At 51.4% G+C, this 25,138-nt stretch overlaps 1 protein-coding gene across 1 annotated transcript in view; it reads right to left on the bottom strand.

Moving 5' to 3' along the window:
- PRTG (protogenin) overlaps positions 1-25,138 on the bottom strand; it is a gene marked incomplete at both ends in the record, with an annotated part of 31,090 nt that overhangs the window by 2,702 nt on the left and 3,250 nt on the right. Inside the window, 17 exon segments of the mRNA XM_083371703.1 lie at positions 57-177; positions 334-519; positions 905-1,075; positions 1,212-1,339; positions 1,788-1,974; positions 2,342-2,430; positions 10,479-10,510; positions 10,514-10,561; positions 10,564-10,772; positions 11,317-11,622; positions 12,181-12,345; positions 13,805-14,052; positions 14,403-14,562; positions 14,822-14,980; positions 15,593-15,730; positions 15,923-16,056; positions 16,537-16,681. Of these exon segments, the coding sequence (XP_083227829.1) occupies positions 57-177; positions 334-519; positions 905-1,075; positions 1,212-1,339; positions 1,788-1,974; positions 2,342-2,430; positions 10,479-10,510; positions 10,514-10,561; positions 10,564-10,772; positions 11,317-11,622; positions 12,181-12,345; positions 13,805-14,052; positions 14,403-14,562; positions 14,822-14,980; positions 15,593-15,730; positions 15,923-16,056; positions 16,537-16,681 (2,626 nt within the window).

Here is a 25,138-nt window from a genome sequence, read left to right as displayed (position 1 = left end):
ATACCTCCCACCCAGGCTTTCACTCAGTCACACTCACACACATACAACAAATTTACCTTGCTTTGCCATGGTAGATCAGGATAAGGATGCAGACTAAGATGCATACCAGGGCTATGGAGACACCTGCAATTATGCCCGTCATTGACTTCTGGTCCAACTGGTAAGAGCCAGAATGAGCTGCAAAAAGGGAACAGGCACTTCTATCCCAGGGGCCTCGGTGGGACAGCAACGAGCAAGAAAGTCAAGCTGCCCCTTCTAGGAGAGAGGGGAGGGGCCTAGTACCCAGGGAGCAGAGTGACTCTGTGATACATGCAGGCTGGGCCAGGGGCTCACTTGTGCTGGCCTCTGAGGAATCCAGGCGTTTTGGTCTTTGGTTTGCCTCTGAGGGCTCCTTTGGCAGGACCACGAGTTCCACTGCGCTAGAAAAAGGCCCTTCGCCCACTTCATTGGATGCAGCAATTTTGATGAGGTAGACACTTCCCACCCTGAGGTTCTCTAGTAAAGCCATGGTTATTGTTCCTGTAGAGAAGAAGGAGAGAAGGTGACATGCCAATCATATCTGTCTCCTTGGATAACCAGTGCCAAACTGCAGGTTGCCTGGCACAACCCTTCAGTTTCTGAAATTCTTCATTGTGCAGAATCCTTGTGAGATCTACGACTGGCCAAGAAATCATCATGTTATGGAGTGGCAGCAAAATCACCCTTATCATCACAGCCTGATTTCTAAAAGAAGAGCCTGGCAACCAAATACCAAGGTTTTTCTTGCGCTTCAGATCATCCCTTGAAGCCATCATCCCAGCAGTCTAAGGCTGCCCCCTCCAGAGCAACACAGTAGCAGCCATATGGTTGGGGGAAAGTGTGAAGGCCCCATCTTGGCACCCAGAGTCTGCAGGCTCCCACTCACCTTCCCGATGAAGGACTTGCCACTCGCCTGCGATCCAAGCTTTCCTGGAGGTGTACAGGATGGTGTATCGGGAGACAAGGGTTCCAATACCAGCTGGTGGCTTCCAGGAGACCAAGGCTGTGTCTTCCTCAATCATCGTCGCCTTCACTTCCACGGGTGGACCTGCTGGGGCTGTGGGGACAGACAAGCTGTCAATGAAGCCTCTGGAGCTCCAGAGGCCTCACCTGGTGCAGTCTGAGAGGCTCCCCTGTAGGCAGGAGTGGATTCCCAGTCAACGAGCGCCAGGCAGCAGCAGCAGCCTCCTCACCTTCTGGGAGGGTGGCGTGGTAAACCACTGGACTCCATGGGCTGGAGAGCTGATCCACATGGAGCCGAACAGCAAACTCATACTTGGTATTTGGCTCCAGTCCTTGGACCATCAAGTGAGTCTCTGACCTGGACATAAGGAACCAGTTAGCAGGAGATCCCTGCCTGCTGCCTTTTGCAATCCTACAGCAGGGGGGCTCCCCTTCCCCCCAGTCAAGGCTGCTTCTCTGCCTGGATTGAGCTGGTAGGGCCTGGTCAGCAGCACTCTCCTCACACAAAGTCACCAGTACCCACAAAAGGCCTTGGGCAGATTCCAACGTCCCCATTGAGAGAACCCAAACAGGAGATTTTTTCAGCTTAAATACATGATAATCAAGGGAAACTGTCTTGGTGCTTCACGCAGGCCAGCTGCCAGGCCTCCTCAAAACCAGACATGGAGAAGGTCTGTCTAGTGCAGGATCTATGGTGAAGGCACAAATTCTGCCTTGTGTGAATGGCAGGGTGGGGGGTGTTATCCTGGCCAGCTCCTCAGAGGGGAGCAGGGTGAAGACAGAGCAGGCGAAGAGGGCCCACATACGTTTGAAGATAGAGCACCAAAGAAGCATTCTGCAGCCCCACCGGGTGACAGCGGAGAGTGTAGTTGATGACCTGTGCTGAAGTGAAGGCAGGCCGACCCCAGTGCAAGAAGATGGAGGAGGAAGAGTTTGCTTTGGCATAAAGGTGGTGGGGTGGCGGAGGGGGTGGCACCAGGCGGTCCCGCACAGCTGCAGAGAGAGGAGAGTGTTCTAAGTGTGGAGGAACCAGATCAGGACTTGAAGAGCAATAGTGACCTGAGGCTCAGCATCAGAAGTCCAGCCAGTAAAGAGCCCCCCCAAATTAAGAGACATTTTCTGCAGCCCAAAGCAGCCAAGCCTGAAATGGCTTTCTTTCGTCTTCCCAACTGCCTTTTCTTTAGACCCCTGTAAATTGTACCAGGAGCATCTGGAGCTAAGGAATAGATGGAAAAGCTTCGAACCAATCTCCATTGTTTTGGACCTACATTGTCCCTTTCTCAGACTTTACAATATCTGCATAATTCAAAAAGCTTCTGAAGTGCCACAATTACAGCAGAAAAACAAGCTGGAGACTCACAGACGCAGCTGGGGGTGCTGACGGTCTGGTCTGCCTCGTAGCCTTCCTCCATGGTGTTGTATGCCAGCAGCCTGACGTGGTACTTCCTTCTGGGGTCTGGATAAGGTTGAAGAACAATTGCTTAGCACAGCAGGACCCAACACTGGGAGGGAAACACAACATCCTGATCCTCAGTTTCTAGATTTGCCTCCTCCGACTGGGTGCTCTTGACACCCCAAAATTGCAGCCAGCAGGGCCTGATTAGAGAGTCCTCCTCCTGCTGCTCCTCCTCCCTCCAGCAGCAGCCCCAAATTTGCCCCTTGGACTCATTACTGCTCTTGATCATATCTGGTTGTTCCATGGCCACTGGTCTCCCTGAAGGCCCTGAACAATGACTGCATCATGTCCCCAAGCTGGAAGAGCTGACAATGGGGGAGTCGGATGCTCACACCTCCTGGAACATAGTTGAGGGCCCAAACTCTCCCTCCCCTGAATCTGTCTAGGCAGGAGGAATTAGCTGCAGCCTTACAGTCTGTGTAGCTTTGATGCTTCATATTCCTTTAGGCAGCCTCCCTTCAGAAGCATCATCCCTGAATTGCTGGGCTATGGGGGAGGCTGTCAGGGAAACAAAGTCCCCCCCACACACATACAGGACCAGGATTGAGCCAGCCAAAGTGTTGTCCCGTCCCCCCCCAACTGTCCTCTCGTCTATCTACTAATATACCGGCCAGTCTCTTTCTACAGCAGAACACCAGAGGGGGCCCTTCCCCTTCCTCTGAAGAAGCCACAGGCTTGGAGGGGTGGCAAAATGCTGCCATCCCAACTGAAACCTCTGTGGGAAGATGGAGTCTTTGGAGTCTTGCAAAGAGCATTTATGCCCAGCACCCCTTTAGTTCCCTTGCTAGAAACGGGGACCATTCCCACATCTGAGCCAAGATCATTTGCCTCAGAGAGGGGGACCTGGCCTTCCTTTGAAAGCCAGCACTCCAGACCCCCCAAAGCCCCCTCTTCTTTCATCTGCTGTTTTGAGAGTCTCCAAAGGGGCCTGAAATGAGGCCATAGGTCAGGACTAGATAAAACAAAGGAGGAATCCGAGGTCAGCCTAACCTGAACCCTCTCCTCTCCTGGCCACCATCTCATCCCAGCTGATAAAGGATTGGGAAGGCAAAAGGGGCAGCCCTTTGAGGTAGGTAGGTCAGCATTCAGATGGGGCAAGGGCTATCCCTGACTGTGCTGTCAAGCAAGAGACAACAGAGGCCCACCAATTTTTTCCATGCAGAGATGGGGGGGCTCTCTCACACACCCCACTTTTCCAGGGCTGAGGTTTCATTCCCCTTTTTGAGTTCTTTTGCCATCTCTGCCTCCCTCTGCAAAGGATGGGCAGGAGGCAATATTTTATTAGCTGGATCTTTTACAAAAAAATCTTGGAAAGTATTTGTCAAAGCTATGTACGTGGGGGTGATGACAGTTTGCCAAGAGGCTGGACCTCTGCTCCTCTCCAGACCAACAACCAGCACAGAAGACTCCTGGGTAAGAATCAGCCTCAGGAGCAGTCTGCTTCTGGAGAGGCTGCCTGCCAGCATCCACTGGCTTTTAGGACAAACTATGCAGTTCAGCCAAGGAAAATTGCAAATGTTCTTGCTGGGATTTAAGAACTGCTGAGCCCTGTGCCTTTCAGGGAAAGGGGCCCAGGCTCCCTGCCAAATGTCCAGTTTAGACTTTTGTCTTTCCGTGAGCCATTGTTGAGCCCCCAAGACAATCCCCTCCCCCTGCCGCACAATAAACTCCAGATAATCATTCAAGAAGAGGCCGGCAGCCAGGCTGCTCTGACATCTGGGTCATGGCCTTTGACCCGGGACCTGGGGCTCTCCCAAGCCTGCTCCCAGCAACCGTTGCCTGGCGAGGGGGAAGGGTGGGAACAGCCTGGTGGAGGGAAACCTGACCCTCAGAAGGGGTGCAAAAGCTGAGTGCAAACAGGATCCATCCCACCACAAAAAGGGCTCAGCTACAGAAGGGAGGGGGGCAGCTCTACAGGCACTGCTGACTTCAACAGCAAGATATTTTACACACACACACACACACACACAGAGAGAGAGAGAGAGAGAGAGAGAGAGAGAGAGAGAGAGAGAGAGAGAGAGAGAGAGAGAGAATATGTATGCATGTATGTAAAATAACATTATAAGTGATAATGTCCATCCTTGCAACTTGAAGCCATCCTGAAGCTGCTTGCATTTCTGGCACCTCTCGGCCTGCTGGGAAAACAAAGGGTGCTGAAAGGATCCCCTGGGCTGAGCTGGCAATGCCTCCTCTCTCGCCTCCCTTCCCCACTGCAGGGCCCAATCCCTGGAACTTCCCAGGAGGGTAAAATCTGGCCCAGGGAACTCTGGCTTCTTGCTCCCCCCCACCCCCACCCATGCTGGGCTCTGTTCTTCCACAGGAAGGGGCAGAAGAGGGCCGTCTCTCTTTCTGGAGCTGCTGGGGCACACTCTGGGCTCTTTCTGGAGCTGCTGGGGCACACTCTGGGCTCTGATGCCAGTCCAAAATGGCTTCATTCCAAATGAATGTGAAATGCTTTGCTTCTCATGCTAGTATGGAGGGATGCAGTTGAGGAGCAACTCATCTGCCTTTGTCTGATTCCTGCAACAGCAGCCACTTTGCACCCCTGATCATACAGGATGCCCTAAGCATGCAACGCACCCCTCATTTTTGGCAGCCAAGAGCTCCCGGTGGGATGGCTACCTGCTGGTCCACCCCTTTGAAGAGGCTTCTCTTGTTGCACAAAAGCAGAAGGAAGGCCCTGCTCCCCTCCTTCCCATAAACCCCCCAATGCTTGCTAAAAGTGCCTCCTCCATCTTCCCTGGGACAAATGCTCCCCACGGAAAGGATGGGTCTCAGCCCCACAACAATAAAAGTGTGCAGAACAGAACAAAGCTGATCCAGTGAGTGCTTTCCCTCCAAAATGGATCTTTTTGGTGAGAGTTGCTTTCACTAGTTCACTGCTGCCCTCAAATACACAACACACCCTGAGGGGCAAAATCATGGCTTGTGAGGGTGACTGCAAATCTTGGTTTTCAAATGCTTCCAACCAAGGGTTAGCAAGGCATGGCCTGAAGCAGGCTAGCCAACAGTTGTTTCACAAACCAGTTTGATGACACGTCCAAACTGGGAAATGCTAGACTGCTCGTTCTCGGGTGCCCAGCAGAGAGCAGAAGCTCCCACTGTGGGGTTCAGCTTGAGCGAACACTTAAGGAAAGCGGCACAGAACTCAAGCCTCCTTAGACGCTGAAGCCAAAAGCAAAGAAAGAAGAAGAAGAAGAAGAAGAAGAAGAAGAAGAAGAAGAAGAAGAAGAAGAAGAAGAAGGAGAAGGAGAAGGAGAAGGAGAAGGAGAAGGAGAAGGAGAAGGAGAAGGAGAAGGAGAAGGAGAAGGAGAAGGAGAAGAAGAAGAAGAAGAAGAAGAAGAAGAAGACAAGCCAGACTTCCCCCCAAAGCAGCCTGGGCCTCATTTTGGTCTCCCCTGCTCTGCCACAGCCCCTTCCTCCCTTTTGTTGGTGTTCATCCCCCGCTTTGTAAGATGAGACCAGGGCCTCATAGCTCACCTCTCCCAACACCATTCAAATGAAATTACACAGAAGAGGAGGGCAGGGGAAAGGGGCGTTCTCACCTCCAGGCTGCCTGGAGAGGACACGGCCATCCTACCTGAGGTGATGGGCCAAAAGCACCTGGTAGAGGAGAGGAAACTTGATAATTTTTGCACTTTAGTGGCAATAACAAAACAGAAATATAGGAAATATAGGAAAGTGAATAGCAAACAGTTCCAGAATGCCTGAGGCTACAGCAAGGAGTTTGCTGTGTTGCCTGCCTCTAACCACCTCCCAGGAAAGGGCCACACTTGTTGCCCACTAAAATGGAAGCCCTTGTTTTAACATCCAGCTGCACAAACCACCATGGGGGGTTCCCGCAAAGCACAGCAGTCCAGATGAGCTGTGCAAGCTGTCACTGAAGGAGACAAGAATTGGCTGCCTTACAAAAATCCCCAAAGCAGACACGCACACCAGGGGAACACAAGGGGGTGGGGGAGCAGAAAAGGAAAGACACCAGATAATCCTACAGCCATTCCCCTAAATCCTTTCTAGCCAACCAAGAAATGCCCCCTATCGGCGGGCTGCCAATTGCAGGACATATCCCACTGTCATAGAGAGTCCATTCATGATGCTTTAACCACCAGCTCCAATATAATAATAGTTCTGCTATCAGAACTAATTCAGCTTTGTGCGTTGTGGTGGGTCTTCTGGACCCCTCTGACCCCTTGGAGTGGCAAAATAAAAGTATCCTCAACAGTCTTTGCCCTGTGCGAATCAGAGTGGCTTGTGTTAATACCCACTGGTCAAATATCCTCTGTGTGAATATCACATGGCTCAGGAAATGTCCAAAAAAGAAGACCATGATCCACACAGGATCCCCTTCAAGAGAGTTTTTCCTAATTCAGTATCTCCAGATATGCTAGGACTTCCATGCCCATGTTTGCAGAGAGTCATGGGGGCTGTACAAGAGCTTGGACTCTTCAACTCAATACAGGAAGGGAAGGGGAACCTGGGGGGAAATGAGATCCTTTTTATTCTGAGGCCGAAGGACCCCTGCTGAGGCTACCAATGCTTAAGCAGAAAATCTCTTTACTTTCCTTGAATTGGTATGAACCAATTTCAAAATCTTAAGCTCTGGATGGCAACAAAACCTATGAGCAGAGACAACTAAAATTTTAATCCATGTTTGAATGTTCTGTATTGGTTTTAGATGCAGACAGAACAGGCACCCACCAACCAACCAACCCAGGCCTTCTAACTCTGAATCCCCTTTCATGTGCTAATGGCAGCTTAACAAACTGTCTCTCCTGTGGCCAGACCTTCAGTGACCTCACAAGATGAGCGCCTGGGCCAGTGGGTTGATTGATCTCCCAAATGATAAATGGACAATGTTGATTTCATTTCCTCAGATAGACGTTTCTTCAAAAGCCTCTGCTTTTTAAATTGGGTTTGAAAAAAGCAGGGCTTATCTCAAGGAAATATAGCGTAATTCCCAAATTGTAAATAACCAAGAACAAGTCTCTAGCTACAACTGCCTTCTACAGATTCTTCACAGAGAAAGAAAAATAAATTCGTGTTTTCCCCTGGGAGTGAAAACATAGTGGAAAAATGTCAGAATAAAAGCCCGAATATCCTCAGGATGGAAGAGCTCCCCTTCCACCATTGCAAAAAAAAAAAACACCATATAGATGGACAAAGCCTTGAAGTACCCTTAGCTCTGCTTCCAGCTGCAACACAAGAAAGAATGCTAATCAGGCCTAAACCCAATTTTGCCACATTTTTCATGAAACACTCATGTTGAGCACAGAAACAAACGTGCAAATCTGCCTTAGAAGACACGTAAAGGCAAAACTCTTGTTGAGCTTGACCATCACATCAATCTTGTTACTGAGAGGCAGGAACCACTTTAGCCGTCCAAAAATGTTTTAATTTCAGGCAGCATGATGTTCCATGCTAGGATGTGAAATTGACTGTGGAGCTCTTTAGGACTGCCGATTCTTGAGGAACCAAGGGTGAAACCCATCTGCTTTGCCCTCTTTGACTCCCCCAGACGCTGCCGCCTTCTTTTGCTGACTGCCAAGTGCTGCTATGCATTCAAAGTGTAATGAAGGCCTGGGGCACCTTTTCGTCAGGAGGAGCTTATCAAGCCTAATCCAAGGCAAGACTCTTGCACAGAAGGAGAAGCGCACGTTTTCCTCCCCTGAGGCCTTCAGTTCCTTCAGAAAAAATATATCTCCCCTCCCATGTGAGAGAGTGAAAACACTGTCTCAGTTGGCGTCACTTGTAGCTTAGCTTGTAGGGTGAGAAAATTACAGAAGACAGGATGTTGTCTGAGGACTTCCAGGAGCAGCTCTGGCCATGGAGGCCCAGAACAAACAGGGATTTCCTGCAGCTCCAGCTGGGTCACACCTCCCGACCTTTGTCTACAGCCAGCCTTGGCCACTTCACGGGAAGTCCAGGTGTCACCGAAGGAGGGCTACCTTATTGCTCATCCCAAGTTGGAAAGAAGGATGCAGTGTGAAGCTTTCCTTTGAGTTTCTCCTTTGCTCAGCAAAGAGATAAGGGGCAGAATCCAGTTCTAAAGGTTACCTCAGACCTCCCAGCAGATTCTTCATCTCTCTCTCCTGGGCATCAAGTAGCAGCTCAGACATGTCTACCCATGTTGACACAGTAGCAGAGCAGAGAGCTGAAAACAGAGCTTAAGTAAACAAGCTACAGTGGCAGAATTTGCAACACAGGAGCTTAAAGAGTGTTTTGTCCAGGCAACAGGCAACTGTCACTCTCCAAACCCTGGGTTCCCATCAAAGATGACTTTTCACCCTCAGGCAGCTTCCAAAAGACTAGGGCAATCTTCTGCTTGGCAACTCCTCTTTCAGCCTTATAATTTCCATCTTTTAAAAACAAAAATGCAGAGATTGTCTTTCCTCTTGGGAGTTCAGAACCTCAACTCCATCAGGGATCCTAGAGGTGGCTTTCTGGTCATCTGGAGGCGGTTCCCTGCCAGAGTCTTCAAGGCTCCAGCCTCTTTCATTAGCTAGCACCAAGCTTAAGGGAATACTACTGAGGGAAATGGCAGCAGAGGGAGGGAAATGATGGCAGCAAGGATTCATCAAAGAGACCCACTGGCTCGTGGCCCACTGTGTGCGTCAAACAGCACAGAAGTCAACTTGTGGAGGGAGTTGAGCCTAGACAAGTTGAGTCTACGCAGTTTAACCATCAGGATTGATTGACGTGGTCTGAGAAAACAGAGACTTCTGCGGAAGCCATGGACTTTCATTGTGGCAAGGCCTCCCCAGGCTGGCTCCTTGTTCATGCCATGGGGTCAGACAGACTTTCCTCTTCAACCACCTTGTATGCATCACCCTAAGAGGATTATTTGAGGACAGCAGATCTGCAGAGCCCGAGGTGGGGGGGGGGGCGAGGACCTACAGAAGCCCCTCTAGAAAACCTCCATGAGGTTTTTATTTGCCTTCAAGCTCACCTAGCCAGTCATAGGGAAAAGGACACTAGGCCACCCATAAGCATAGTTCTTGTGCTCCCCTTTAATCTTCCTTCTTTCCACACTTGGCTGCAGGGCTAGGATCTTCCGCAAAGCAAAAAAGTCTGTGTTTATTCCTCAAATACTGCCCAAACAATACATTGAGAAATCTTCCAAGGGCAGCCTCAGGAAATTTCAACGCCAGGAAAATGTCAGAAGGATCAAATGAAGAGTGGCAAAGATACTAACCCAGTTTCCAAGCAATAATACAGGCTTCCACATGAGTTCAAAAAACCATCACCACTATTGAATAATCAGTGTCTGGGACTTTGGGCACCATCACCAAGGGAGTTGAGTTGTTTGTTTGCATGGGGCAGCCCAGAATTCAAGGACATAATGTGGAGCATTCAAAAATAAATAATGGACACCAAGCAGGAAGAGATGGGACCGCAGGTCTGAGGGGACGTTGGTGTCTACGCAAGACCCTTGGCTTCCAGGGGCAGAGAGCTTGCTTGCATCTTCCTGCCAGAAAGGGAAAGGGGTGGCCCTGCCAAGGCAGGTGGGAGGCAGCCTTCCTGGAGCCAGTAGGGTGGGGAAAGGGCTGTTCTTCAGAGGCAGCTACTCCACAGGCTGCCAGCTTGACAGAACAGCCTGAAAAATGACTGTGAACTGTGCCAAAGGGACCATCCGATGCCTGTTAATGCCCTCTCAAGGGACCCCACTTGAATGTCTGGGAGCTCAACTGAGCACCATCTCTGCAACGGATGATGCTAGTGGAAACTTGACATGGCCTTAATTGGGACTCTCTCGCTGGTCCTGGGTGTGTTTCCATGGAAATGCCCAGCACATTTCCAATATGCCTCCTTGTCAGGCTCTGCCCATTCGGACGCCCTTGCCATACACATGGTTCAGCTGCTTCCATCCAGTATGCCACATGCAGCTTTAGCTTAGCTTAAGCACAACCATGTGAGCATTCGGCTGCCTCTTCCTTTCCAACACCAACAATATTCCAGTGTCGGCAGCAAATATGGCCCACTAACTGCTTCCTCCAGCCCCAGAATAAGTTGGGCCACATCTGTGCTACCTCACGAGGGCCACAACTGGCCTTCACTGACCACCCTTCTTGCTCTCTATTGGCCCCGATAGCAGTGAAGGAAGCCCTCCCCCCCTGAACTGGAAGGAAAAGAGTCAGGTTTTGCTCACCCAGGCCACCGACAGTGTAGCTGGAGTCCCTGGCCCTCAGCAGAATCGGCCCACTCTCTTGCTGGCCTTCTTCCTTATAGTACAGCTTGTAGCCTTGGATGGCGGCCACATCTGCAAGCTCTTGCTGCCACCTCACAGTGATTGTTGTGCAGTTCAGAGGTTCCAGGCGCAACTCGGGAGACTTTGGTGCTGGGAAAGAATGGATACAAAAGGCTCATTAAAGAGTATCAGGGAGATACCTTCATAACTTCACATTAGTGCTTTGCCACCCTTTGGTTTGATAAAGGGGGAGGGAGGCATTGCAATCCTGCCAAAATTAGACACAATTATTTATTTGCTGAAATTATATGGCTGACCATCTCACAGCTCACCACAACACAAAACAAACTGGGGCCCACCATATCCTGGCCCCCGTGGTTGAGAAAAAAGCCAGCTCTCACGCTGGACTCTCTGGCAATCTTAGCAGCAGCATCTTCTCTCTGTAACCCCCCCCCCACACACACACACTCCCCCCCCCCCGTGGCTTTATTTGCCTTTTGCTTGTCACAAACAAAGTTATTAAGAAAGGAAGACCCAATATGTTTGGGTGCAGCCCATCCAAAGCCCCCTCAGTCTACACAAAACTGGCCAACACCTGTGACCTTCCAAACAAACCCGACTCTTTCTCGGGCAGAGGGACACTCTATTCAGACAGAATAGCTTTGCTCTCATTTGGTGGAAAAAGAGGGGGCACCTTTGACACTGGTGGCTTTTGGGGTGCGATGGGAAGTCCACAGAGAAGCCTCGCCCCAACCAACTTTTGTGGCAGCAGAAATGCGAACCAAGTAGATGCTGTCAGGCTTCAGCCCCCGGAGCAAGTATTCATAGGTGGTTCCCGGGAGCTCCAGGGCCTGGATGGTGCTCTCCGTGCTGAGACGAAAGGAGAGGCGGAAAGCCACCAGCTCCCCTCGCCGGTACTTGGCCGGGATGGGCAGCCAGGAGATGAGGACATCAGAGGGGCTTCTGCTGGTCAGGCTGAGCTCAGGAGCCCTCAGCGGGACTAAGGAGGAGGAAAGATGGAAGACACAGTCAGCCCCTCCAAGGGCCTGAGGGAGGCTGCTTGCTGGAATGGAAAGGAAGAGTTAAGGGCCTGAGGAGAGGGAGACAGAGAGGAAGGGAGGGAGGGGGAGAGAGGGGGGGCTTGAGAGAGATCCTTCCCTGCTGCTTCTCACATTTCCACTGTTCTTCATGTTCTGTTTCCATTGGTTTGTAATCCCTATGGAGGGCCCTGTTCTTGAGGGACTCTTGACTCACCTTGGTCAAAGTGCTGGAACTGGGCCCAGGCCAAGTCAGGTCTGCTGCTGAAGAAAAGGGATCCTCGGGGGCTCCGTGCAGAACATGCCTGTTCCTGCTATTCCAAAGGACTCAAGCCCCACCGTGACCCCCTTGGACTATGGCAGCTTGGTGGTCATAAGAATGCAAACAGACCCTCCCTTACAGAGCCTGATCAAACCCAGAAGGGAGGGGTCCTCTTCTATGGACTAAATTGTTGCAACCAGTCCCCCACCCCTGGGTTCTGGGTCTCTCGTGGCAGCTTTTTCAGAAAGGAAGCCAGTACCGTCTTCCAATGTATGCCGAGTGACGTGGTCAGACATCTGGCTGGCCCCCAGGGGCATATAGGCCACAACGTAGAAGGTATAGTTGCTGGCAGGGTCCAAGTCATCAATAATATAATGGGTGGTATCATTTCCAATCACCACTTGGTATTCTTCGTTGTTTAAGCCTGGAACACAAAAAGAATGGGCCAATAGCAGCACGTTAGGGCGGAAGGCTCCCTCGGAAGCCACTAAACAGCACGAATAGGGTAGAAAATGGGTGAGATTTAGATCAAAAATGGGTTCTGATCTAAAACAGAGCTGAGCATCTTTTGCTCAGTGGTATTCTGGGGAAACGTCTGTGGCAATTTATGTCCAAATGCTGCATGTCCGGCTCAGCCTGTCAATGGCCTCTGAAGCAGGAAAGAGCTGGCAACTGCTCTGGACCCTCCTCAGCACCTGAAGCCTGTCAGCAGCCTATCCGCTCTGTCAAAGGCGCACACGCACACGCACACGCAGGGCTGAAGCAGCAGCAGCCCTTCCACTTCAGAATGACATTCCCCCAGTTGATTTTCCTACAGTTTTGAATTGTTGATACCATTTTAATTAGGCAAGTTCATCAGCACCTCACAAGCCTCCAATTAAAGGAGTGTTAATTAGGTATGATTTCTGACCTGCCGCATAGGGAACCTGAATGCAGTGAATGGCTGCAAGGCCTCCTATGGTGCTGCGGCTCCAAAAGCTGCTCCCTCCATCTACTTCTTTCTTAATCACTAACAAGGCATCACCAACAGCCCTTCTCTTCCCATCCCCACAATTACCCTTCCCACAGGTTTAAAGAAGAAACCATCTTTCAGAGTAAGTCTCCTCAAGAGACCCTCATTTCTTCTCCCCCCACCCCCCCACCAACCACGAGAAAGCTTAATTCCCATGTTGGAGAACTGCTGCAAAGATGCCTCTGATCGATGCAAAACCATCCGGCTTGTGAGCAGCCTCCCATCCCGTTTGGGAAACAGAGAGAGAAAAGCCCTTCCCACCCCTCTCCCATCAATTAGGTCCCTCAAGGGCCCCACCCTGGGGCCCAGCTCAAGGTCTCTCAAAGCCAGCCTTCTGCTCCCACAAGGATCGGGCAGGTGGGATTCAACAGCCTGTTTCTGCTCTGGTGCTGAGACTGGTCCCCCTTCCAGGATATGCTGGAAGCCCACTGTTACTTTGCCAGCAATTCTTGCACCCCCAAAATGGGTCTTTTTCCTAGAGACACACTAGTTAAATATAGCCGTCTGCTGGAATGAATTAATATCAGCTTTTCAGTACATCATCCGACTAATTTATGCCATATTTATCTTTCCAAAGATCTGGTGATCTTTTTAAAAAGTATTTTAATAAATGCCAAAATGTACAATATGATGAGAAGGAAGATACGGCTGCCTCTTCTGACCAGGTAGGACCTGCGGCTGAAACCCCTGAAGGTCACTCACATAGAGAAGCAGCTCCACAGTTGGTCCCACGTGGACCCAGAAGGCTTCTGGCCCCATGAGCGTTTCACACCACCACCACCCCCTTTGTTCTCCTGGCCTCCCAGCAGCCCCAGCGCTGAAGCTCTCTTTCCGTGGTGCAAGACGCCCATAGCAGCCCTGCTCGACTCACCTTCCGCCTTCATATAATGCACTGAGTAGGCAATCACTTTGTCAGAATTATACAGCGGCCTCTCCCAGGCCAAGAGAATGGCTGAGCTCGACACGGTTTCTGCACGGACACTGCAAGGCGCGCTGGGCCGGTCTTCAGAGAGAACCACTGTCAGGCGTGCCCTGGCAAGGACAGAGCCCTGGCTGTTCTCGGCCACACATTGGTAGATGGCATCGTCTTCAGGGATGATCTGGTTGATCACCAATTTACTGGAAAGATGAAAAGAGAAGGCATTAGAAGGTAGCCAAGTCAGGCAGGCAGGTGAGACGCAAAAGATGCCTCAAGCAGTTAAAGAGAAGGCTGGTTCATAAGCGTGTGAATGAACCAGGCCTTTAAGCCTGTCCACAGAGCAGTGCTGGGAAGGTGGTGACGAGTGCTCCCGCCATGCCATTACTCTGCTCATCAGATTCCACTTAAACAGAGCAGCGTTTCTCATGCACTTCTTAAACAGAACTCTAAACTGAGGGAAGGGCTGTTCTGATTCTCCCAAGAGAAGAATCTTGGGAAGCCTGGGCAGGACCACCCCTTCTTATCTGACAACCAAGGCCGGCTTCCCCACCTGCTGTAGGTCTTGATTCTGCCATTGGAATGGATTTTCCGGCCATTCTTCAGCCAGGATATCTTGGGCGTCGGAACGCCTTCTGCCTGGCAGGCAAAACGGGCTGTGCCAGCTCGGGGCCTGGTCAAGCTCTCTGGCCACTCCACAAAAGCAGGGGGGGCTGCAAGAGACAGAAAGCGGGATCCATTTCGCCTTCTCCCTTTCAAACTGTACATCCCTGGGACCCAGGCCTATTTCTGACAGATGCTCCTCAGAAAGCCTGGTCCACCTAGGCCCAAGGAAGCCTGTGCAGCCCCCTTTGCCACAGTATTTGGCTTGAAAGCCCATCTCAGATCCCCTCTCCTGGGCCTCTCCGGCCCTTCAGCAGAAGAGATCCTAGGGCCCCATGCAAACAGTGGGGTCCCTCCTCCAATTCTCACCTAGCACCAGTAGTGATGCCATCGCAGTGGTGAAGTTGCGTGTGCCAGGGATTGTAGCACGGCAAATGTACACACCAGAATGTTGTACCTTCACATCTGAGATCATGAGGTTCCCATTTCCAAGCACCCGTGTGTTGAAAACATCGATGGACTTGTGGTCTGTTTTGAGAGAGACATGACAGATGTCTGCCTTGGTTTGTGGGTTCCCACCCCGAGCTGCCTTGTTCCCCTCTAAAATCTCTGTGAAGTGGAATCCCAGGCATTCATGTCAGACCTCTGGAGAAATGCCAGTAGACCTCTAACTCCCCTGATAGCAAAGGTTCTGCTACTCCTGCTTCTGATGCTGTGTGCATCAGGATACACAAGGATTGCACAACCAGCTGATCTTGTGATGTTGAGAAGCACTTAGCAGAAGAGAAGCAGTTTTTAGCTTTCTATCCCTAATGGACTCTTTTCAGTTAGCATGGATGGCGTGGAAGCTTCTGCCACAAGTGGCACCGAGATGCCCACCAGCTGGGAAAAGCTGGTCATGCATACTACCTGCCAGAAACAACCGTTCTCTCCAATGCAATCTTTCCTTTCCAACTTTAGGGGCATCGACTGAGAACTTCAAAGGGACAATTTCCCCTTTCACATGCCAACCTGTGAGCAGCAACAATGAGTGTGGCTCACTCAAAAGGGGTTTCCCACTTATTCTCCCTCGTGCAGCCTCCAAGTAGTAGCACCTTTCATTTTCCCACAGCTGGAAGCCAAAGACAGTCTACAACTCACCAAGGCGACTCCAGGACACAATTGGTTTTGGATTCCCGATGGCCACACACTCAAAGATGACTGTTTGGTGGAGAGAAGCTGTCATATTTTGGGGGCCAGCTATAATGGACGGCTTATGGAAGAGCTTCATATTGGTAGCTATTTAAAAAAATGCATACAACAGAAATGTGTTGTCCACACATGTCAAACACGAACAATTTTAAGCCTTGGAAATGAAATTATGGAGGGAAGCACTTTGGTGAACACCCTTTTTCACCTGATATGCCAGGACTCTGAACATCACTGTTTGCTGACAGCAATGTTCTAAAAGTAGCAAGATTTTCTGGATACCTGGAACAACAGTGAGTGTTGCCTCGCCACTCCTCCGCCGGCCAACAACTGTTGTAGCAACACAACGGTAACTCCCTGCATCTTTTTGCTCAACACTATAGATCTGTAGCACTCCAGATGGCAGCACAGTTATCCTGGAAGGAGAGAATGGGGGTAGGAAAGAAAGTCCATCTGTGCTTCCCAGGGACCTGGTTTCCCCTTCCTGCCAACTGGGCTACTTTGGAAGGGGCCCCTGGGGCCACCTCCACCCCCCACTACTGGAATAGTTAAGGCTGGGGAGGCTGCAAAAAGGAATCAACATTTTGGAAGGCAGAATCGCGTCCTGAAGTTTCACACAAAGCATGGCCACATTTTCTCAGCACTGGCCTCAAATGTCCCCTTTCTTTTGTTTTCTCAAAACCAAAATAAGAAATGTCTGTCTGAAACTCGCAACTGCACCTTGTGAATGGTGCTGCTCTTGCACTTCAGCAAGATTGGAGAGTCACCCCACGGCCAAGATGGATGGCAGATTCAGGCCCAAGGAGAGACCCACTACAGCACAGGTTTAAAGGAAGATGCCCCATGTTCCACCCTCTGAGATTTAGAGGGGCCTAGGAGAAATCCTAAAACCTTACCTGTCTGTCTCCACTAGCAGTGCCGTCCCATTCACCTCCCAGGTGATGATGGCAGGAGGGTGGGCCGGGATTTTGCAGGCAAATCTAGCCACGCCCCCTTCCTGGACCTCCGTGGGGAGAGGTTGGACTTCAAAGGCAGAGAGGGCTGCAAGGAGAGGGAAGAGGAGAGGCTGAGCCCCAATGGAGAAGGGGCGTCCTCCCCATTTCAGTGCATTTAAGAAAGACCAGCAGCACAATGTATCCGGTTAGCTTGTGGTGACAGGAGTCCCAAGAGCCCTTTAAGAAGGCGGCCAGGAGGCCCCCTGGGAATCAGCGGGCCACTGGGGCCCCTCTGTGAAAGGTAGGCACCCTATTCCCACCGGCCCTGCCCATCCCTTCCCTGCCCTCCCCTGCCCTGCCAGGAGCCTTATCGGCACAGCTAAGTTGTGCCTCAAGAAACTCCAGTGCTGCTGATAAGAGGGAGCCTTATCAGCAAGGTCCCCCTGGGGTCAACCGAGCAGGCAGGAGCTGCTTTGCCTGCCTGGAGTCTCTCTGGCTTCTTTGCTGGACAACCAACTTGTTTGCCCTCTTGGTAAAGAAACCCTCCACAGTGAAGAAACACCAAACTATGGTTGCAGTGCAAGTCAATTACAGAGAAACCCCAATGCCCTCCCTGGAAATTCTGGTCTCTGGTCTCTTCACAAAACAGGTGTTGTGTGTCAGAGGAGCCCAGCATCAGACAGAAGGATCCCCTCTTCCCATCAGGAAAGGGCTGTAAGCTCCCCCCCATCCACCCTCCTTTCTGCTATTACCACCGCACAGACTTGAGAAAATTGACCCTAACCATCGCATTACTCTCACTGAGTCACCAAGAGAGTGCCATGAAAGAACATCTCCTATGACAGAGCAAAGGAGGAGGGTTGCCTGCCTTGGAACCCCCCTCCCCATCCAGCAGCGCAGAAGTCCAAGAGGGCTCTGGTCCAGAAGGGCTGCCCATGCACAGCATCACCTTGGTGCTACTGGCACTCCAGAAATTGTAGGCGGAAGGAGGGTTGTGCAGCCCCTTCACCGCATCTCTCTCTCTCACATGCACAGACGCACAGGAAGCGCCCAGCTGGTAGAACCAGCCTTCTGAAAGGAAGGCAGTTTGGAACCATCATGGAGCAGGAGGTAAGTCTAAGGGCGATGGCTATCATGTGGGAGTGGAGCAGCCTAGGCAGCCAAAGGGGACGATACGCCGGAAGAGCATCCTGGGAAGCAAGGACTCTGCAGAGACCCCCCTCCCTTCCGCCCAACTTGCTCTACTGCAGCACAGTTGCCAGAAGTGTGAATGGTGTGTGTGTGTGTGTGTGTGTGTGCTGAGAAACACATGGATCAAAGCATGACGACTGGTTTTTCAGCATTGTGTTTCCCTTGGAGAGGTGTAGAGGCATAAATCCATCTTGCTGGAGAGACGGGACACAAAGCTTTCCTGGATAAAGAGGAAGGGGCATTCCAGATGCAGTAATGAGGGAGGGTCCCAACCATCTGTTTCTCCTGCCAGGCCCTATTCGTCACCCCTCAGCAGAGGCTGCTCCACACAGGTCTCACAGGCACAGGAGGGCTGATGCACAAGAAGCAGGTTAAGCTCCGGGGTGCCTCCCCCAAACAAAATAAAGGAGCTGTGCCCAAGGGATGCTAATGGGGGGGAGTTCCTTGACACAGTTCCCAGAGCCCCCTCAGGGACCCCTAGTGTGGTATTGGGTCACCTTTCCATCTCCTGCCTCTTGGCAAGAGGGGAGCCTTGGATAGCAACCAGACTGTAGCCAAGAGTTATGGAGAAAGGATGATTTAAACGCATGCCAACTGACTCTTCCCCTGCAACAGGCAGCAGCCACACATGCCTCCTCCTCCTCCTCCTCTACAAAGACTTTTCTCCTCAGCAAAAGGAAGGGGCCCTCCAGGAGGCAGGATGGCTAATTGCTCTGCCAGGAGAGCTGTGTGGCAAATACTGGCTCCAACAGCAATGTGTAAAAGGGGAGGGGATTTTGAGCCCCCATATCTAGTGTCACCCTCTGCAGAAGTTGAAAACTCAGCCAGCCACTGAGGTCCTCAGGCCAAACCTGAAAAGAAAGGAGCCACAAAGCCAGGCGGAGCTGGCCTGCTGACCGGTGGGGTTGGTCCCCCCCAGGGCCTTGCTCCTGCAAGCAAAATGAGCAAAGCTCCCCCACCATCCCAGCCTTTCGTGGGCTGGCTTCTTCCAAATGGCCAGAATCCAACCCCCTCCTCCATCAAGGGCTCATGGTCAGGGGAGGCAAAAAGGGCCTGGCCCCACAGATCTTCCAATCCCTGTTCCCCACACCAGGCTTTGCAGTGGTCACAATGCAGTACTGCAGGCTAGCTCACTGCCAGCAGTTCGATCCTGACCGGCTCAAGGTTGACTGAACCTTCCACCCTTCTGGGGTGGGTAAAATGAGGACCCAGATTGTTGGGGACAAGAGGCTGACCCTGTAAACCGCTCAGAGAGTGCCGTAAAACATTCTGAACCAGTATATCAGTCTAAGTGCTATTACTATTGCTGTCCTTTGGAAGGGAAGGGCAGGAAGCGTCCAGCACCCGCCAGAGTAGGCATGTAGGTAGGCACTCAACGGGAGAAAATCTCTTGAGCAACCTTTCCGTACAAGAAAAGCAGGGCAAGATGTGCAGGGGGCCTGGGGAGGGCGTGGGCAGATTCAGGGGGCAACATTTCTGCAGGGCTGGCCTCCACGCAAAAGAACAGAGGACAGGGAGCACTGCCCTCTTGAAACCCAAACCGTGAGCTGGAGAAAAAGAGGCCCACCCTAAATCGTCTTTGACAGCAGGCCAAGCTGGGCAGGGCCCTGGTGACCCTGAGCAACCCCCTCCTCTGCATCACCCCTCCTCTTCTGAGCAGATGAATAGCCTTCCTCAGCAATGTCTCCCCCCCCAACAAAAGAATGTGAATCTGGACACTGGAGGAAAGTGAGGTCAGCTGCTCCTGCTGCTGCTGCTGCGCTGGCCAGAGCAGGAAGCGCTGCCTGGCGCTTCCAATTGTGGCCTGAGCTTCCAGAGGTTGGCCAGGAACCCTGGCAACGCTCCCCCTCCTGGCCCATGGGAACGCTGGGCGCACTGACCTCCTGGTGGGCTCTGTGTGGCCAGGCAGCTTTTGTCTCCTGCAACCAGACCGGCAGTTGGGGGTGGAGTGGGGACTTTAAGCCAAGAGACCCTCCTCAAAGGACATGGTTTTAGTTGGTTTTAGTTGCAAGCACATTCGTTTTGCCTGTGCATACATTGGGGCCTAATTAAAACTGACCCTTCCTTTGATCTAGGAAGGAACAGGGTTTGTGTTGATACTGTAAGGGCTGAAGCGTAAACTAAGATAAGCCTTAATGGGGATGAAGAAGCAACCTTTTTGCAACGTTCTGAAGCAGCCAGTTAGGAATTTCTTGCCCGCCCTCTTGCAATGGGAATCGCTCTTGTCCAGAGCACCTATCAGCCAATAGCCTAAGCTAGGGGTCCCCAACCCCTGGTCCGTGGACCAGTACTGGGCCACAGCATGCCAGCAACCGGTCTGCACAAACAAAGCCCCATCCGTGGGATGCAGGCAGCACACAAAACCACGTACCCTCCAGTCCGCAGAAAAACCTGTCTCCACAGAACCGGTCCCTGGTGCTCAAAAGGTTGGGGACCTCTGCCCTAAGCAACACCCCTGTCTTTTGCCTCCAACAGGTTTTAAATTAAAGTTCTGGATCTCCAAAATCAAACATCTACAAGCAAATCAGGAATATTCTTCCTTCCTTCAGGGTAACCTGTAATGTGAATTTTGGATTTATAATAAGGAACACATTTTTTTCAGTTTGGGAAACTGAAAGACAGCTTCATGCTTCTCTAAGACAGAGGTCTCCAACCTTAGTTGGTGGATCGGAGAGAAAGGGAGGGGGAAGCATTTTACGCACGTGTGCACGCAAACAGGGCCAACGACACGTGCGATGCAAAGGGGTGGTGCTAACGCCCACGTGACACTTGCTAGCACCGCCCCATTTTTGCTGTATGGCACCCCATTTTTGCTGTATGGCGCCCCATTTTTGCTGCACGTTACCCCGTTTGTGCCGCAGCGGGGCTAGCGTGAGTGGGGGTGAGTGCATGCACAATGGCCAGCCGATTCCACGGCCCGCTGACCAGCAGGCCACGGCCCAGTAGTGGGCCACGGCCCATAGGTTAGGGACCCCTGCTGTAGGAAACTACAGAGTTGGAGGTACAGAGGCTATTGCTAAAATGAGGACACCAGTGGAGGAGAGCTTTTGTGGGGGGAGGGGCTCTTCCCCCAACTGCCCCCCCCAGTGGAGGATAGGCACCTGTCTTCTTTAGGCAGCCCCTAGGTTTACAATAAAGGAGGGGCATTTTAAAGATCCCCCAGCACCAAACCATAAGGAAGGATCCCACTTCTCCACTGGCTTCCCCATCTGAATGGGAGGGTCCATGTGGGTTCCTAGACAGAAAGCTTTGACCTGGGTCTGGGGAAGCAAAAAATCTGCTCACAGATGTGCCACTGGGCAGCAGAAATCAATCCCCAAGCCCTCCTTCACAGGGCAGATAGAAAAGATCCCCCCCCGGCCCCTTGTTCCTCCTCTTTTCCCTTTTCTTCAGGGACAGATGGGGTCAACTCCCTTTATGGAGCTGCCTGCTTAGATGCTCCACTCTGCCCTACCCAAACCTCAAAAGCAGCTTCTTCAAGAAGGACCACAGGGCGCACCCTGAACCCTGTCAAGGTGCACCCCCTGAAGGTACAGAGATGCACGCAACCTTTGAGGGAGTCGAGAAGTGGAGAATATAGAGGTGGAGAATATCCTGCTCCGAGCCTTGCGCCAAATGGGTGGAGCAAATCTTCAGAAAATCTTTCCTCACAACCTGCATCATTGTCCTTGGGTGCCACTTGGGAGATGCCCGCTCCTTCTGTCACCTTTCCAGCCCGATGCCATATTCTAGATCCCAGAAGGCCAAAGCCATCGAGGCCCAGCGTGGTGCCCATCAGTTCCTTCACGCATCCTTAAAGGGTCCTTTGCGGCTTGTGCCAAAAGCAGGAATACAGACACCCCCCCCAGCAGACAAACTCTTCCCCAGCCAATGGGAGAGAGGCCAAAAATGTTTCAAAGGCGGCTGCCCCACAGGAGCCTAGCGGGGCTTTCCCTGGGCCAGACCAGGAGCTTGTAAGCACAGTCCATTCTCATGTGGGAGCCCAGCAGTTCCTCCCCGCCGTATTTGCCTCGTCTTTTTTTCACAGAACATTGCAAAGGAGGAAGTTCACAACAGCTGCCCTTCCCTTGTCTTGCAAGGGTGCTCATTGCCGCTAGCAGCTGAAAAGGGAAACAACCCTAAAGCGTTTGACACATCTTAGCACAAAGTAAACGCCAGCTGCCACCCAATCTAAGAATCTCTCTGCCGTCCTCCCAAAAGGGGACCATCCCGAGGCTCTGAAGCCGTCCAGGCAGAGCCGCTCTCTGCCTAGCAGCTGAGCCTTCAGGGGTCGACACCAGGCATCTATAAATGATGTCCAGGAAAGACTTTCCAACGGGAACAGCTCGTTCCCACGAGGCAGCTAAGGCTTCCAGCCGTCCTCCCCAGATGTGGGAACCTGCCACTCAGGTCCATTTGCTCTCCTCCTCCAGAAAGACAGCCAAGCCACTGCCCCCTGACAAATGCTCACAGACCAAGACAACCCTCTGTGCCAAATAATCAACACAAAGAGTGGCAGCCCAACAGCTGAGCTGGCACCTCTCACAACTGCTAGAGTTCATCTCCCATGCTGCTCCACTATGGCTCACCAGCCACAACAGCTGGTTGCACACAACGCCCTGAGCCCAGCACATACCACCTGACAGCAGATTGTCATGAAGCAACCAAATAGTGGAACTTCTTTCCGGGGACAGAAGATGCCAGCAACTTCTCGCTTGGTCCTGATGGCTTCTGATCCGCTCCTCACTTCTGACAGCTTTGCTCCCATGGTAGCCAGAGAAATTGGCACCTTCTTTGGCAAAGCCCAGGACTCAAAGGAGATCCCGTGGACCAGCAGATCTGCCTTTATCCCCAACTTCCAGCAGGCAAGCCTGCAGCATCTGATGCCACTTGCTAACAGGTTTTGCGTATTGACCCAGCAGTGCAATGTACAGCTCTGAATGGGTTAATGAGGAACATTTGTTCCTCATTTTGCTTGGGTTTTAGGACGTGCCTGCCATGGCAAGGAGCCCATTCACAAGATCCATGGGGGGGGGGGGGAAAGCTCAAATTAGATTTGAGGATACTACTCTCTCCTTGCCATTGAGCCCAACACTCCCCTTTTGTATGGGCAGCTGCTTCACCTTCTCTTCCCAGCACTGGTTTTTGTTCTTTTTCCAGCTTCTTATTTTTTCCTTTTCACGGAAAAAAGCTCTTCCCGGGTGGATGGACGGGAGTCAAGGCAAAAACTCAGCATTGGGGCTCACTGCCCAATGGGCACAACTGTCATGGCCAGAAAGCCTTTGCTTCTTCCCATCCCATCCCTCTGTTGACTGCAGCTGAGCACCCAAAACAGGCAACCCATCGACTGGGTCTTCACTTAGGTGAATAGTTATAAGGCTGGAAATAATCAATCCCAGTTTAAAGCTGGGCCAGTAAAGCCACCCAAGAAAAACAGTGCCAAATTGAAGCCAAGGTGGCTGCTGGGGGGGGGGGGCTTCTGCAGATGTGGGTAGGAACTGTCAACCCAACCCCTAGCTTGCCTTCAGACATGCCCCTTGATGACTGACGCCCTGGTCCTGTGGGGAACCAAAAGGCCAGGCTGTTAAACAGGGAAACGGGGCCAGGAGGTCCTTTTGGCCCTTGCAGGAAGCCAACAAATGCAGAGGAGACGGAGTCCCAGGAACTCACAAGGCAACCCGAGGAGCAGCGGGAATCATTCTCATCTGGTAAAAATAAGCCATGGTAGCATCTTTTTGTCTTTCAGCCTTATTCTTGTTCCACCACCCAGACTAACCTGGATCTGTTTATGCAAACCAGAAGCCAGGGACAAATCCTGGGTTAGTCCTCTGCAGTTAACATGTGTGTTAGAGGAATGTTTAACTAGGCAAACTTATCCTTATGGAAACTAGTCAAGGAGAGAAGCAACCTAGAACTAAGGAGACTTTTCCTGACAGTTAGAACAATTAATCAGTGGAACAACCTGCCTCCGGAAGCTGTGAATGCTCCAACACTGGAAGTTTCTAAGAAGAGACTAGACAGCCATTTGTCTGGGATGGTATAGGGTTTCCTGTCTGAGCAGGGGGTTGGACTAGATGACCTCCAAGGTCCATTCCAACATCATCACCACCATTATCATTATTACTGGTGCCCGGGGCCAGGAGCAAAGGAGGCAGCCCACCCCCACTCCTGGGCCTGTCTCAGACAAAATGTTGGCCAGAGGGGCCCAGGCCTAACCTTCATGTTATTGTTTCTTTCATTTACTTATATCACACTTTTTACAAATAACTCAAGGGGGCAAGCACCTCCAGCACATCTTCCTTCCTGTTTTCCCCAAAACAGCAACCCTGAGAGGTGAGTTGGGCTGAGAGTAAAATGTTGTCATTTCTACACCTGTGAACAAGAATTGCAAAGCCATTTAGAAATGTAGTAAAATAAATGAATCTGCCAATTTCAAGCATCTCTTCCTCTATTTAATAAACAGCTGTTTTGAAATAATTTCAGAATGTTCAATGGGCCAGATTCTTGTTTAGGCCGAGTCCTGCCTGCTGAAATGCCAGGGTACGGAGCCATGGGCTGGCCACTCGCCTCCTCTTAGTTAACAGGCAGGGCCAGGTCTGGCCTCAACTTCAAACAAGTGGCTGGTTTAATCTTCTTCCATCTTCTTCCGATGATATTATCATTTTACTCTCACTTGGTGCCTCACAAAGAAAATGCAAAGGAGGAACCTCCCTCCCCTCAATTATCCTGTTGTGTGTAAGAAGCCACATCTACCCCCACGCTATTAGCTTTGGCCCAGTTACTATCTTATCTTTGGAGTCCTCTGTAAAAGGGGAAGGTGAGGACTGCTGGAGAAGAAGAGGTCTAGATGCGGGACCCATTCTTTCCTGCACCCAGGGACTCAGGCGGCTCAAGCCAGCCCTCGTGGCCTCTGCAGAGGCCTTGCCATCCGCTTTGATGGTCTCTCAAGATAAGGTGGGGGGTTGTGGCAGGGGGGAGGTTGCTGCACACATTCAGACCCTGCATTCCTCAGGAACAATTCAGGGCAATCACTGACTTCGCAGAGGAGTTGACATGAAAAGCTCCAGCCTGTGAATGAGGTCATCTGCTCTTTATCACAAGGGTAAACCTCATCCTGGCCAGTTTCTAACCTTTTAACCCAGTGAATTCTTAATTTGCACATGAATAATGGAATGGTTGCAGAGAGTGCAACAAAACTCCACTTCCTGGCTAATTTTCTAGGCTCCTTCTATGTTGGGTCTTAAACTCTATGGCAGATTAAAGTGTTAGATTTCCAAAGGCAGCACCCAGAATTGCACTCTGAAACCCAAGGCACAGCTAAAAGGCCTAAACAAGGATGGGGGGGGGGGGGAAACCCATGCTTTATCAGAGGAAGGGAAGAGCAGGAAGGTCC

The sequence above is a fragment of the Vipera ursinii genome (assembly GCF_947247035.1).
Source record: "Vipera ursinii genome assembly, chromosome: 11".
In the NCBI taxonomy this organism is placed as follows: Eukaryota; Metazoa; Chordata; class Lepidosauria; order Squamata; family Viperidae; genus Vipera; species Vipera ursinii.
This window is presented reverse-complemented; position numbering and strand designations above follow the sequence as displayed.